Below are 15,364 nucleotides of genomic sequence, written 5' to 3'. Positions count from 1 at the left end.
GTTCTGCACCTCCGCTCTGTATTTTGTTTCATCACCATTAGTGATCAGCCCACCGTTGTGTCATCTGTAAACTTGACAATGGTGTTGGTGTCGAATGCAGGAACACAGTCGTGTGTGAAGAGGGAGTAGAGCATGGGGCTCAGAACACAGCCCGATTAACACTACCTCTGCTGTCTCTGTTGTTGACCTGAAATTAGCTTCTTCCTTACCATGTCTTGTTGGTACCAGGCAACTCTGCTGTAATGGTGTGCCTTTCTGTTTTGGCCACCTCAAATTGCCTTTGTTTTGCACTTCTGGTTTCCTAGGTCCATGAAAACATTTGCACACTCTCCTGAAAATGGCACAACTAACATGTTTTCGGTTATGAGGTACATTTCTTTATGAGTCCCCCATGAGCCTATCCACAATAAAGGATTTAGCAGAGCTTTTCGTTTTCTGCTTTTTGTCTTGCAACATTGCATGAACCAACTGCTGTTGGCTATCCAGCATGTTTAGCCTGACTCTAATGGCTTTGCATGTCATTATGTATTTACTGGATTTAACTTTTTTTCAGATGAGGGTGTTTCTCTCAAGATGGTCTCCTGAATACCACAAGCAATTTGCTCTCTGGGAAGAGATTCCTTCAAATCTGTATAACTACAATTACTTGGTAACAATCCTAGTTCTGTTAAGAGAGTGTCTAGGGATTCTCCCAGCCCAGGTCCTGGTCCATACACAGTCCACTGTTTCATTTCTAGATGGATTGGAATATGTTTATAGCACATTTAATACATTATCCAAGGTCTCATTTGAGTGCTTTACGCTATAGTCCAATTCTTTCTCATCCAAAGTAAATAAATAACTTATTTACTTTCATTTTGTTTGGTTCATCATCCATAGACAATTCAGCACAATGTTACCTATTCCCTCACTGTCTCCACTTGTTTGGCAAAATACTTGGCTCGAAAAGCAGTGGTTTAAGTGGCTTTATTTGTTCCACCGTGCACTGCCTTAATTGATTCTCACAGTCGTTAGTCACATTAAATTTTGTTGCAAGGGATCGTGCCCAGAATTTGGTATTCTGAGTCAATCGTTATATCTGAGTCTTTCAACCAGCGCTTCTGATACGATTTCAGTATCTCACTGTAAGATACTGAAAAATAGTCATTAATTCATACTAACAACAAAGGTGTTTAAGTAAAAGGAAAGCTTACACTGACAAGACTGTATGTTTTATGTTGTAATTTCGACAGAGAAAACGATGAAGAATAAGACATGGAAATATCTGAATTACAGTACAAGCAGGAAAAGGCTACATAGCACTTCAAGCTACTCTTTCATTTGGTAAGATCACAGTTCATCTTAATGTAGCCACAACTCTGCATTCCTGTCTACCTCCAGTAACCTTTCACACCTTTGCTTATCTTGAATCAATCCACTATTGCTTTAAAAATATTGAACACGTTGATTTCAATTTTCTTTGAGGAACAGCAATTCAAAGATTCTCAATCCAAAAAAAGAAAATAATTTTGACTCACCTTTATTGTAAATGGACTGCCCCATATTTTTAAATAGTGACCCCAAAAGGGTCATGACCCAAAATGTCACCTAGCCATTCGCTCCACAGATGCTGCCTGTGAAACTATACCTTTGTAGCCTCATGCCATCTTCAAAGCTTATTTCTCTGCCTACTTTTGTGTCATCAGCAAACTTAGCAACTTGCATGTTCATCCAGGTCATTTATATTTAGAGTCATAGAGTGATACAGTGTGGATCAAGCACTTGGCCACACCAGCCGGCATGTCCCAATTACACTAGTCCCACCTGCCAGCATTTGGTCCATATCCCTCCAAACTTGTCCTTTCCATGTACCTGTCTAACTGTTTCTTAAACGTTGGGATAGTCCCAGCATCAACTACCTCCTCTGGCAGCTTGTTCCATACACCCACCACCCCCTGTGTGAAAAAGTTACTCCTCAGATTCCTATTAAATCTTCTCCCCTTCATTTTGAACCTATGTCCTCTGGGCAAGAGACTCTGTGCATCTACCCAATCTATTCCTCTCCTGATTTTATACATCTCTATAAGATCACCCCTCGTCCTCCTGCACTCCAAGAAATAGAGACCCAGCCTACTCAACCTCTCCCTATAGCTCAGACCCTCTAGTCCTGGCAATATCCTTGTAAATCTTCTCTGAACCTTTTCAAGCTTGACAATATCTTTCCTATAACATGTTGCCCAGAACTGAACACATTTGTAAGAGCTGCATAAGATAATAAAGGAAAATAGGAATAGGCCATACAGCCCTTGTGTGTGCTGTCTTGTGCAATAAGATCAGAGCTATCTTTTAACTTAGTGTCACACTCCTGCAATATTTATATCTTGATTGACAGAGTTCAAAGATCAGCATAATTTGGGTCAGCTTGTGGTGCAATGAAGCTGAGGAAATAATCACCAGATGATGCAGAATGGTTGGATCACCCAGCGTTGAAATGGAATATGACAGCACATTCATGCCAGAATAGTATGAAACTTTTGAACTGGACTTTCCCGTGCTACCTGATGTTTCAATAGATTAGTCAAGTATGCTTTCTAAGCATACTTGATTAATCAACACTTAGCACTTTAATATGCAGGGAACAATTATAGACAATAGACAATAGACAATAGGTGCAGGAGGAGGCCATTCGGCCCTTCGAGCCAGCACCGCCATTCAATGTAATCATGGCTGATCATTCTCAATCATATACCCCATTCCTGCCTTCTCCCCATACCCCCTGACTCCGCTATCCTTAAGAGCTCTATCTAGCTCTCTCTTGAATGCATTCAGAGAATTGGCCTCCACTGCCTTCTGAGGCAGAGAATTCCACAGATTCACAACTCTCTGACTGAAAAAGTTTTTCCTCATCTCCGTTCTAAATGGCCTACCCTTTATTCTTAAACTGTGGCCCCTGGTTCTGGACTCCCCCAACATTGGGAACATGTCTCCTGCCTCTAACGTGTCCAACCCCTTAATAATCTTATACGTTTCGATAAGATCCCCTCTCATCCTTCTAAATTCCAGTGTATACAAGCCTAGTCGCTCCAGTCTTTCAACATATGACAGTCCCGCCATTCCGGGAATTAACCTAGTAAACCTACGCTGCACGCCCTCAATAGCAAGAATATCCTTCCTCAAATTTGGAGACCAAAACTGCACACAGTAATCCAGGTGCGGTCTCGCTAGGGCCCTGTACAACTGCAGAAGGACCTCTTTGCTCCTATATTCAACTACTCTTGTTATGAAGGCCAACATTCCATTGGCTTTCTTCACTGCCTGCTGTACCTGCATGTTTCCTTTCAGTGACTGATGAACTAGGACACCCAGATCTTGTCTTCCACTGTAAGCTGCCCCATTATAGTCAATATCTGAATTCTTAGCAATAGAACTAGTGCATCCCTCTATCTTCTATGCAGCTGGCACCAAGGCTATATATTCCATCTGCCCTGGTTGAAGGCTGATCAGAGAATCATTAAAATCTGTAGCTAGCCAAAACAGAATCCTCACTTCCTAGTTCTTGGCCCATACTTAGGTTCTGACTCTTCAAGTGCTCAGCCAAATGCAATTTGAATGTGATGATGGCATCACTAATGCCCAGTGACTCACCGCATGCAGCTCCTGATTAGAAGATGATTGTTATTGTCTGCAAGGGTCAGATTCAGTGACGGAGCACGTTTGTTTAATCAACTCTTTGCTGCTCAGCTGCTGCTATCTGGTTAGATTATTGTTCTTACTTATTGAAAAAAAGGAAAGCAGCAAAGGGGGCAGCCACGGTTGTGCAGCGGTAGAGTTGCTGCCTTACAGCACATGCAGCGCCAGGGACCCAGGTTCGATCCTGACTACGGGTGCTTGTCTGTACGGAGTTTGTACGTTCTCCCCGTGACCTGCGTGGGTTTTCTCCGAGATCTTTGGTTTCCTCCCACACTCCAAAGACGTACAGTGTAAATTGGTCTATGTGTAAATTGCCCTAGTGTGTGTAGGATAGTGTTAATGTGCAGGGATCGCTGGTTGGTGTGGACTCAGTGGGTCAAAGGGCCTGTTTCCGGCTGTATCTCTAAACTAAATTAAACTAATGGCTAACTTACGTAGAGGGTTGACTTATGGTAGAGGGTCAAGGCCTCCAGAACAACAATAACATTCTTGAGCCATAGAATACTGAAACAGTCCTTTGACACAACTCTGCCATGCCAACAAAGCGAGCATCTGAGTGAGTCCCAATTGCCCACACTTGGCTCATATCCCTCTGATTCATTATTGTCCATCTCCCTGTCCAATGGTCATTAAATTATTATATCAGCCTCAACAACCTCATATGGCAGCTCATTCCATCTACCCAGCACTCTTTATGTTAAAAAAAATGCCCCTCAGGTTCCTATTAAATTTTTCCCCGCTCACCTTAAACCTATGCCCTCTAGTACTTGATTCCCCTTATCCCGGGGAAAAAACTGTGCATTCACCCAATTTATGTCCCTCATGATTATATACACCTCTATAAGATCACACTTTAACCCCCTGTGCTGTAAGGAATAAAATCCTAGCCTGCCCAATCACTCCGTATAGATCAGGCAATGTCCTCGTAAATCTTCTCAGTACTCTTTTCACCTTATAGGCATCTTCCCTAGAGCAAGATTACCAAAACTGAACACAATACTCTAAGTGCAGTCTCACCAATATTTTATACAACTGTAACATAATGGCTCAAATTCTATACTAATTTCCCTGTCTGATGCAGACGAGAGTGCCAAAAGCCTTATGTAAAGTCGAACAAGGGCAGGACCTGCACAGGGAAGGGTAGGGTTCTGGGGAATGTTTTAGAATAGGGGATTTAAGAGTGCAAGTATACTTTCCAAAATGTAACACCTCCCACTAAAATGAATGAAACACCATTTGCCATTCCTCTCTCCACTTGCCCAGCTGATCAGAATCCCTCTGTAATTCTTGACAACCATCCTCTCTGTTTGTGGATGTTGCACCTATTTCAATGTCATCTGAATACTTACTAATCATGCTTTGTATATTCTCATCCAAAGCATTGATATATAAGGCAAATAGCAGTGGGCCCAGCACTGACCCCTAAGACATACCACTCGTCACAGGCCTCCTGTCTGAGAAACAACCTGCCATGAAGCCAATTCTGTATCCAGTAAAAAAAAAGACGCAAAGTGCAGGAGTAACTCAGCATGTCAGGCAGCATCTCTGGAGTACATGACTATGTGATGTTTCACGTTGGGACCCTTCTTCAGACAGACTAATTGTGGTGGTGGAGGAGGGGGTGCGGTGGGTTGGGAAGAAAGCTATAAGAGAAGTCGAGGCGGAACAAAATCTGACAAGTGATAGGTGGATACAGGTGAAGGGGGAGTATTATTGGCAGATTGGCAAATGCTGACCATTTTAAGTCCCCTTTCCGTCCTTTCTGTCCTGGGCCTCACGCAACATGCAAACTGGAGGAACAGCACCTCATATTCCGCTTACGTAGCTTATAACCTATTGGTATGAACATTGAATTCTCAAATTTTAGTTAAATAACCTACAAACAACCATCCCCCGCCCCCTTCTTCCCCCTCTATTCCCTGTGCCTCACCTCAATTCACACCTATTTCTCCACTTCCCCTCCCCCATCTACTTCCACCTATATTCCTGCCTCTGGTTTCACAATTCACAGCTTTTCTATCCTTTCCTCACACCTTTTGTCTTTTCATTTACTGGCCTTCTGCCAATCAACCCCACCCCCTCTCCACCCAATCACCTGTATCCATTTACCACTTGCCAGGCTTTATCCTGTCTCCACTTCTCTTCCAGCTTTCTTCCCCCCTTCACCACCACAATCAGTCTGAAGACGGGTCCCAACTGAAACGTCACCTGTTCATGAACTCCAGAGATGCTGCCTGGCCTGCACGTTGCCTTTTTTTGTACACTGACATCTGCAGTTCCTTGTGTCTCTGTATCCAATTAGATAACTCTTCTTGGAACCCAAGCAATCTAATGTCCCTACCATGCGGACTTTTATCAAAGGCCTAGTGGAAGTCCACATAGATGGCATTTATGGCCCTGCCCTCATCAACCTTCCTGGTTCATATAGCTTAATATATCATAGATATATAGACAAGATCATATAGGCAAGATTCATATACCTTAGCTAAGGCATCAGTAATTTATTCTCTATCTTCCCAAAATGTCCTCGGAAATACTTGGTCAGGTTCTGCAGATTTATTGACATTCATATAGAACATAGAAAAGTGCAGCACAGGAACAGGCCCTTCAGCCCACCCGTCTGTTCCGATCGTGATGCCAAGCTAAACTAATCTCATCTGCCTCATTATGTTCCATACCCTTCCATTTCCTGTACTCCATGTGCACCCAACACATTCTGTGTAAGAAACTTAAACTGCATATCGCGTAAAACTTTAACCCTTTCTTCTTAAAGTTATGCCTTCTAGTCTGACATTTCCACCTTGGAAAAACGGTTCTGACTGTCCATCCAGGTATGCCTTTCATAATTTTATATACTTTTATCAGATCTCCCCTTAGCTTCCAGGATTGTCCAACCTCTAGTATAGCTAATACCCTCTAATCCAGACATTATTCTGTATAACCTCCTCAGCACCCGCTTCAAATCCTCCACACCCTTCCTGCATTGAGGCAACCAGAACTGCACGCAATACTCCAAAAACAAAGTCTTAGAAAGCTACATCATGACCTCCTGATTCTTATACTCAATGTCGCAATCCACGAAGGCCGCATACCGTACGCCTTCTTTACCTTCTTTACCACTCTATCAACACATCTTGCCACTTTCAGGGAGCTATGGACTTGGACCCCAAGATTTCTCTAACAGTGTACGTTCCTCTCACATCTGGCCTCCCAAAGTGCAGCACTTCACATTTGCTCCGACAACTGCATCTGGCGTGTCTCCACTTATTTCTATAGCTGATCTGTACCCCACTCCATGCTTTGACAACATTCTTCAGTCCACAACTCCAGCAGTTTTGGTGTCATCTACAGCACAAACCTACTAACAGACTCATTGAAACCGATGCATAAAATAATGCAATCTCCCGGCATACTTGTTCCTCCATTTCCCGTTTACTATTTGGAGGCCTTCAGTACAATCCCAACAAGATGATCATTACTTTTTTATTACTACTACATATCTTTTTATATTTATACCTTCTACTATCACTCTCTGCTTCCAACCATCAAGCAAATTACATATCCAATGCTGGATGCACAATGCATTATCTCGGACCCCCCAGTCTCCCTGCTACTTTTCTCTCCTCCCAACCCCATGTCTCCCATTTCCCTTTTACCCCCACTCTCCCCTTCCCTCTGATCACATCCACCCATATCTCTCCCTCCTGTTTCACATTTAACTCCTCCTCTTCTCTCCAACTACGGGTGCCTTCTGTACGGAGTTTGTACATTCTCCCCGTGACCTGCGTGGGTTTTCTCCGAGATCTTCGGTTTCCTCCCACACTCCAAAGACGTGCAGGTATGTAGGTTAATTAGCTTGGTAAATGTAAAAATTGTCCCTCGTGTGTGTAGGATAGTGTTAATATGCGGGGGATCGCTGGTCGTCGCGGACCTGGTGGACCAAAGGGCCTGTTTTCGCACACTGTATCTCTAAACTAAACAAAACTAAAAACTGGATCATGTTATGATGCACTAAGACTTTGTGGTTAACACTGACTGGTCACTCAAAGTTTGTTAATGAGATCACAATCCAATGGTCCAGATGGTTCAAACCATTGCTTGCCAGCTATTTTCCAAATACTTAGTCACATCATGTGCTGTTCCTTCGCTCCCTGCTTTCCTTGTCCAACTGCCGGTGGAGTTTGGCAGCAAGACTGTCTGATAAACCCTGTGTGGTACAGACACCATTGGCACCTACTGAAGGCCACGTGACCAGTCTTCCCACATGCTGATGATGTAATTTTCCAGGGGTTTAACCACAGCAAGCTGAGGCAGGGAAATGTCGAGGGGTTCGTGGGCGATACTATAGCTTCTATTCCACCAAAATGTTTTTCTATGTGGCTCAGGCATCCCCTGATCATATCCAAAGTAAAACAAAACTGAAAACATACATAAATGCTTTGAAATCTCACTTATAAAGTGAATTTGCTGAACAAAATTATTTTCCATTTAAATTATAACAGTATTTAGTTTACTGAAACTTACTTCAATTCAGTTTTTACAAACTATCCATTGTTCTCAAATTGCGAAGTTCTTATTAGTTCGATTATAGTCTTCTCCAGTTTTCAGAGTAATCCAGAAATAGTATTTGTTGTGGTACTTGAGATCAGAGTATCGCTGTTGTGCTACCCGAGATCACAAACATCAATAAGAAAACCATTCCCGTAAATGTACTGATGGTAATGTAAAGATTAAAAGTGAATTAGCTACCATATTTTACATTTCCTTTACAAGGGCTGTTCCAACTACTGGTTGAGGGACAAACAAACGGAAAATATCAAAATATTTTACCAGGTATGAATGCTTTAAAATTGACAATCGAGCAGAGAAGTGCTTTGTATGGTGCAACATGAAACAGCTGGAACACCTCTCAAATCTTCATCGGAGAATTCACACATCCTGTATTGCTGCTTCCCCTTTTCTCAAAGTTCCAGAATGAGCCAGTGACCATGTTTCTTCCCAGGTTCTCAGAAAGCCAGAGGCCTCTTGGTATTAAGATGCGCAAAAGGAATAATGATGCTGCCAGGATTGCCCATAGCAGAGGCCACCCACCAGCAAAAAAGGCCAGGAGTTTCTGAGCTCCCTGAAAACTCAACAACACAGAGAGAAATTACTGCCTGAGCAAATTGTAACTTTGATAGTTCAGTAAATAACACATGCCTCTGCTGAACTACTGACCTTCTTACTTGAATCACTATTTATTTGTGGAAGGTAAGGCTATAACTGTGTGTCAGCCAGTTGGATAATTCAGCTGTATACTTCTGTGAATCTGACACAAGTCAATTGGGTGAATCACAATCTCAGTATCTGTTTTGCAGTCCTATCAAAATAACAGTTGCCAAGTTTTGTGCTCAGATTTACAAAGAAAATGATTGACCGATTGTCGACACAAAATGCTGGAGTAACTCAGCGGGACAGGCAGCATCTCAGGAGAGAAGGAATGGGTGACGTTTCGGGTCGAGACCCTTCTTCAGACTGATGTCAGGGGAATGGAGCCGCACACTCCCCTGACATCAGTCCGAAGAAGGGTCGCGACCCAAAACGTCACCCATTCCTCTCCAGAGATGCTGCCTGCCCTGCTGAGTTACTCCAGCATTTTGTGTCCACCTTCAATTTAAACCAGCATCTGCAGTTCTTTCCTGCACATGATTGACCTATTAATTGTCTTCATTAAATATCAATCATGTTCTCCTTTTAAATCCAGACATGTTAATCTATTGCACAAAGGCCATAAAACATGTTTCATAAATTGAGGAATCTAAGGAAATATCACAAAAATCTGTGATTAACTCCCATTTGATTCTACTTTCACGGTATGATTAGTTGCTGCGATCACACGTTGGTAACACTTGGAGTTTAGTCTGAAGCCTAATGATTTGAACTTATAATTTGGTGAGATTTCATTGTCATGTAAGCCACATGATGTATGGTTAAAAAAAGGCAAAAATCGTCTAACCAAAGAGAATTGTGCTTAAACGTGTTACCTCTTGGTTAGCAGCAGTCAACTCCTCTTCCAGTGTGGATACTCTCTCCAGAGCAATTCGTAGACGTTCCCTCACCTTCAGATAAAACACAACAAATTTGTATAAATGGTAGATTTTTTTTAATGCAAGTGCATCATAATGCTACTTACTGTACTAATGTTGCCCATCATTATGGTTCCATAAGTGATCAGTTAGAGTCGATGGTAATGTTGATCAAGTAATCACAATTTCTCAATTTAGTCCACTTTTGCCCCTGTTTTGTAATTCAGTACTGTTTTGCATTCAGTACTTTTCAGATTGACTTGTTATTTTGATGACAATCAAAACATTGCATATTCCAACCTGGTACCGCAGCAATACCCATTTTAAACTATTTGGACTTCCAACTAGCACCAAACTCTGTCATCAGATCATATATAATTAGAGAGTGTTCAGTAAATTCTTTTTTTTTCCTTCACGAGAAATTCAGTGAATTTAGAAACACAAAACAATATTACAAGATGCAGATTGGTTTCTAGGACAGAATTGTGAAGTTGACCGTGTAATGTGCGATTTCGAAATAAGCATTTGTGGACATCAGCCTGGGATTTTTTGATGAAGAGCTAGGAAAATGAATTTAAAAATCCAATAAGCCATCTTGGATCTTTACTCAAGGCAAACAAGATAAACGATTATCAGGGGAATTACCTCAAACCTTGCTAATGTCTAAGATCCTCATTAGGAATACGGACGTGCCATGATTTTTATGCTCTGAAAGTATTGTTTGTGAGCAAGTCTTTCCACTGAATGCAAGATCTTTGTATCCAAACATGCCAGGCTTCCAGTATTTTGCTCTTTTTTTCGCTTTTCATTTTCTTACCTTTCGATTCTTTAACCCTCATTTTTTCTTTTAACTTTTAAGGAAAACGGCAAAAGTTATTGCTCCACTGTCTTACATAACTGCAATGAATAATACTATCTACAAAATCAGGATTTAGATAGTCAGTAAATTAAATGAAAATAAAAAGATAATTTGGTTGTAGGCTCATGACAATTAAAGAGAAGCCTCTCAAATGACAGGTTTACCACAGCTCAATGAGGACTCTGTGACAATAAAGTCCAATTATTGTAATGTAGACCTATTTTCAATCATGAATGTGTTTTCATGCTTATGAAGACCAGGCAGATCAAAGCCCTCCGTTTCTTCCTCAACCGCAGAACCATCCATTTCCCTCTACTAACACTCTGCCTAGCGGAGCTGGTCCTCACCCTCAACAACTTCTCTTTTGACTCCTCCCACTTCCTCCAAGTCCAAGGCGTAGCTCTGGGACCCGCATGGGCCCCAGCAATGCCTGTCTCTTTGTCGGGTACGTTGAACAATCCCTGTTCCAGGCATACACTGGCCCTATCCCTGAACTCTATACCCGTTACATTGATGACTGCAACGGTGCTACTTCCTGCACCCATGCAGAACTCATGGACTTCATCAACTTCACCAACAATTTCCACCCTGCACTCAAATTTACTTGGACCATCTCCGACACCTCCCTCCCCTTTCTTGATCTCAGTCTCCATCACAGGAAATAGACCATTGACTGATGTCTATTACAAACCCACTGACTCCCAGAACTATCTCGACTACACTACTTCCCACCCAGCTTCCTGCAAAGATCCTATCCCCTACTCCCAATTCCTCCATCTGCGCCCAGGATGAGGTGTCCCATCTGAGATGTCCTCATTCTTTAGGGAATGGGGGTTCCCCTCTCCCATCATAGATGTCGCATACAACATATAATCCTCCGAAGTTTCCGCCACCTCCAACGGGATCCCACCACTAGCCACGTTTTCCCATCTCCACCCTTTTCCACCTTCTGCAGAGACCGTTCCCCCTGCAACTCCCTGGTTAACTCATCCCTTCACACTCCTTCCCACCCAAACCACCCCCTCCCCAGGTACCTTCCCCTGCAACCGCAGAAGATGCAACACCTGTCGCTATACCTCCTCCCTTGACTCTGTCCAGGGACCCTAACAGTCCTTTCAGGTTAGGCAGAGGTTCACTTGCACCTCCTCCAACCTCATCTACTGTATCCATTGTTCAAGATGTGCACTCATACATCGGCGAGACCAAACACAGACTGGGCGATCGTTTCGCGATACACCTTCGCTCAGCCCACGTGAACCAACCTGATCTCACGGTTGCTGGACACTTTAATTCCCTTTCTCATTCCTACAGACCTTTCTGTCTTAGGTCCCCTCCGTTGTCAGAGTGAGGCTAAATGCAAATTGGAGGAACAGCATCTCATATTTCGCTTGGGCAGCTTACAGCCCAGTGGTATGAAGATTGATTTGTCACTTCAGGAAGCTCCAGCATTCCCTCTCTCTCTATCCCTCCCCCACCCAAGGTGCACGAGCTTCTCAGTTTCACCCTACAAACAGCTGACAATGGCCTGTTTCCTTTATCATCATTACTTTTTTACATATCTTCCATTCATTGTTCTTTATCTCTCCATATCACTGTCTATACCTCTCATTTCCCTTATTCCTAACCAGTCTGAAGAAGGGTCTCAAACCGAAATGTCACCCATTCCTTCTCTCCAGAGATGCTGCCTGACCCGCTGAGTTACTCCAGCATTTTGTATCGATCTACAGTGTACACTCTACCTTTGTTTGGTTCATCCATAATTGTACTAAAAATGTATTTCTCAAGGCTTCTTGTAATAACAGCTACAACCATTCCTTGTTTACTTCAGTAGAAACCCTGCATCAAAAAGACAGGTCTTTCCCCGGAGAATACCCCAAAAAACTCTAACCAATTGTATCAAAATCGTATAATTTATTACAATGAATATCCTGAGCAAAAAGATGGGATAGTTGGTATAGAAATAAGATTTCATTTCAATTAACACTGTGAAATATGCATAATTGGTTGACAATTGAGATCTACAGAAATGAATGAATAAGTGAATAGAGCTGAAAACCTGAGTTCAAAACTTGAGTTCATAGTGATAGAATTCATTATAATACCATTATCTGCTAGTTTAAGAATGAATCTGTGCACATGACTGTCAACATGAGACCATCAAAAATCAATGGTCAATGTGCATCCACTTTTCAGGTACTCCACTGAATAAGCATATCTGTGCCGAAGCAATTGATGGAAAACTTTGAATGTACAATCCATTAAAATGGTGCAAGAATTACTATTGACATCAAATTCATCAAAGAGGAAATATGTTCTGGCTCCACATCCTTTAAGGGGAAAGTTCTTACTTTTCAAGGACTCAATGAAAAATCCCAGCCCGGTAATTACATACCACCATACAGATCTAGTACATGGCAAGACTAACTTCCACACTCACAATTAATGATTAAAGTGGGATGTTAGAAGCTTTAAAATGAATCTTGGAAAGAATTACAGGTTTCTCAAAAGGTTACGAGAAGGCAATCAACTTCTGCCTGACAGAGGTATCATCACAAGAACCATTCCCTTCGGCATTTATAATAACAGCTACAACCATTCCTATTTCAACCTTGAAAACGTCATCTATGCCTGTTATTGCCACTTATGTAACATCGTAACACAGAATTATGTTCCAAGTCATTTCACAGAAATAATTAGAGAAAGGGAGAGAATTTATGCAAAGACTCTTCCAGGAGAAGAAAGAGGCAGGGAAATAGAAGAATTCAGTGATTTTGAACATTAAACTGCTTGAGGTCACAGTAATATAAAGTTGTTATTTTCTGTCAGGCAATAAACCAACATGTTTATTATTATTTTAAAATTCTACTGTGCTTGGGGATGGCTATGCTATTTGTCTGCATTTCCCGATGTCAATGTACAAGTAATACTTATGAGTGCAATGAACATTTTTAAAAAATGCAGATATTGGAAATTTGAAATAAAACCAGATAACACTGAAAATGCTCAGTATGGCAGTCAGCATCTGTGGGAACAGAAACAGTGTTAACATTTCAGGCTGAAGATCCTTCTCTGTTCATATCAGAACTGGAAAATTCTGCTGTAAGTAATCTAACCATAGTGTTGATTAGTCTTCTTCTCTCTCCACATACATGGCCTGACCTGTTGGGCACTTCCTACCGCCTTGCAATTTGCAATTTGCAATTTTTACAGCCCTTTGCTCGTGTTCCTCTCTCTCTCTCACTCTTTCTAACTGCCTTCATTTCTCAGCTATTAAGCTTGTTTTATTCGTACAACCTACTTAACGTATAAACCAGATAACTTCATCAAAGGCTTCATTTTACTGCAGTCTTGACTTCATTTTATCGAAGATATTTGTTCTATTCGCACGAGGCTCCAACACTCTCTGCAACTTAATTTTTTTTCCCCCAACTCCATGAAGGGACTTTGAGTCAAAACGTTAACTCAAAGTCATTTCATGGAGTTGGGGGGGGGGGGGGGGGGGGGGGGGAATTGAGAATGTCTGTCTTTCTGAGTGTTTCCAATGTTTTCTACACTTGTAAGCATAAGACAATTTCCCAAAGCTTATGAAAAATACATTACAATGACATGTATTTTAAAATTCCTTGAATAATTTATTGGTTTATATTTTGAAATAGCTCTTCTGCACAAGGGATGTTTAGTTTTATATTTTTGCATTATTTTGTTCAGATCAAACACAAAATAATGCTTTAAAATTGCATGTCTGTTTCCATCATGTTCCAAATGGGGTATACAGATTTTAGGTCAAGTTTGTAGAAAACACATTGAGCATTAACTATCCCACTGAGATCAAGCTTGCAAGAATCCCTTGCTCTTTCTGTTCCCATAGTCTTATTAGCAAAGTCTTTGATCATTCCAAGGCCGGCACATTTATAAATATACATAGGATGGCTTATTTTTGAACAGTTCAGCACCCTTCCAGTGGAGTTATGATCAGAACCAGTCAAAAAGCCATGATTTTTTTGACATTTATCTATTTATCTCAATAGCCTACAAATGTGAGGACCAGTGATCTGTCTGATGAGGATGATGATTGTTTGTATGATGATTGATTTCTCTGGAACACAGGGAGATCTGGTGGAAGCATATAAAACTATGAGAGGCGTAGATAGGATCGAGTGTCAGAACTTTTGTTTTCAGGATGGAAATATCAACTGGAGGGCATAGCTTTAAGGTGAAAGGAGCAAAATATAAAGAAGATGTGCGTCTTTTATATAGAGGGTGGTAAATGCATGGAACGTGCTGCCGGGGGTGGTGCTTGATAGCGGCATTTAGGACAGCAGCATTTAAGAGACATTTGGATAGGCACATGGATACGCAGCGAATGGAGAGATATGGATTATGCACGGGAAGATAAGAGTTGGTCTTGGCATCGTGCTCAGTGCAGACATTGTGGGCTGAAGGCCCTGTTTTTGTGCTGTACTGTTCTATGCTCTCTGTGCATCTGGGTGTGTCTTCCATGACTCATTTTCCCAAGCCTTAACCTTGCCTCAAATCTAAAGAGTCTTTTCAGCTACAAAACGATGAGCCAGTAAATTTGGGGCCATGCATTGTCACTCCTTTCATACAATGTGCCCAGAAAACATTCATGTTAAAATCTTTACCACTATATGGTCCCTTCTTGGTGTCATTTGTTTAAAGGTAATAGACCTCTCAGAGTTTGATTCCTGAGGGGATGTAGCATTTTCAGTGCCACTTTCAGACATTTTATCATGTGCAGGTAGATTCAGGT

General features: G+C 41.7%; 1 protein-coding gene across 4 annotated transcripts in view; it reads right to left on the bottom strand.

Annotated features, from left to right (window-relative positions):
• The window catches only part of ppfia2 (PTPRF interacting protein alpha 2), a 176,918-nt gene that overhangs the window by 106,249 nt on the left and 55,305 nt on the right, over nucleotides 1-15,364 (bottom strand). For all 4 annotated transcript variants that reach the window (XM_078417366.1, XM_078417368.1, XM_078417367.1 and 1 more), the window contains exon 4: nucleotides 9,693-9,767. In XM_078417366.1, coding sequence (XP_078273492.1) covers nucleotides 9,693-9,767 — 75 coding nt within the window. The remainder of the gene's footprint in view (nucleotides 1-9,692; nucleotides 9,768-15,364) is intronic.

This window comes from Rhinoraja longicauda, chromosome 20, assembly GCF_053455715.1.
Source record: "Rhinoraja longicauda isolate Sanriku21f chromosome 20, sRhiLon1.1, whole genome shotgun sequence".
Taxonomy (NCBI): Eukaryota; Metazoa; Chordata; class Chondrichthyes; order Rajiformes; family Arhynchobatidae; genus Rhinoraja; species Rhinoraja longicauda.
Note: the sequence above shows the minus strand (reverse complement) of the source record. Positions and strands in the feature narration are given on the sequence as shown.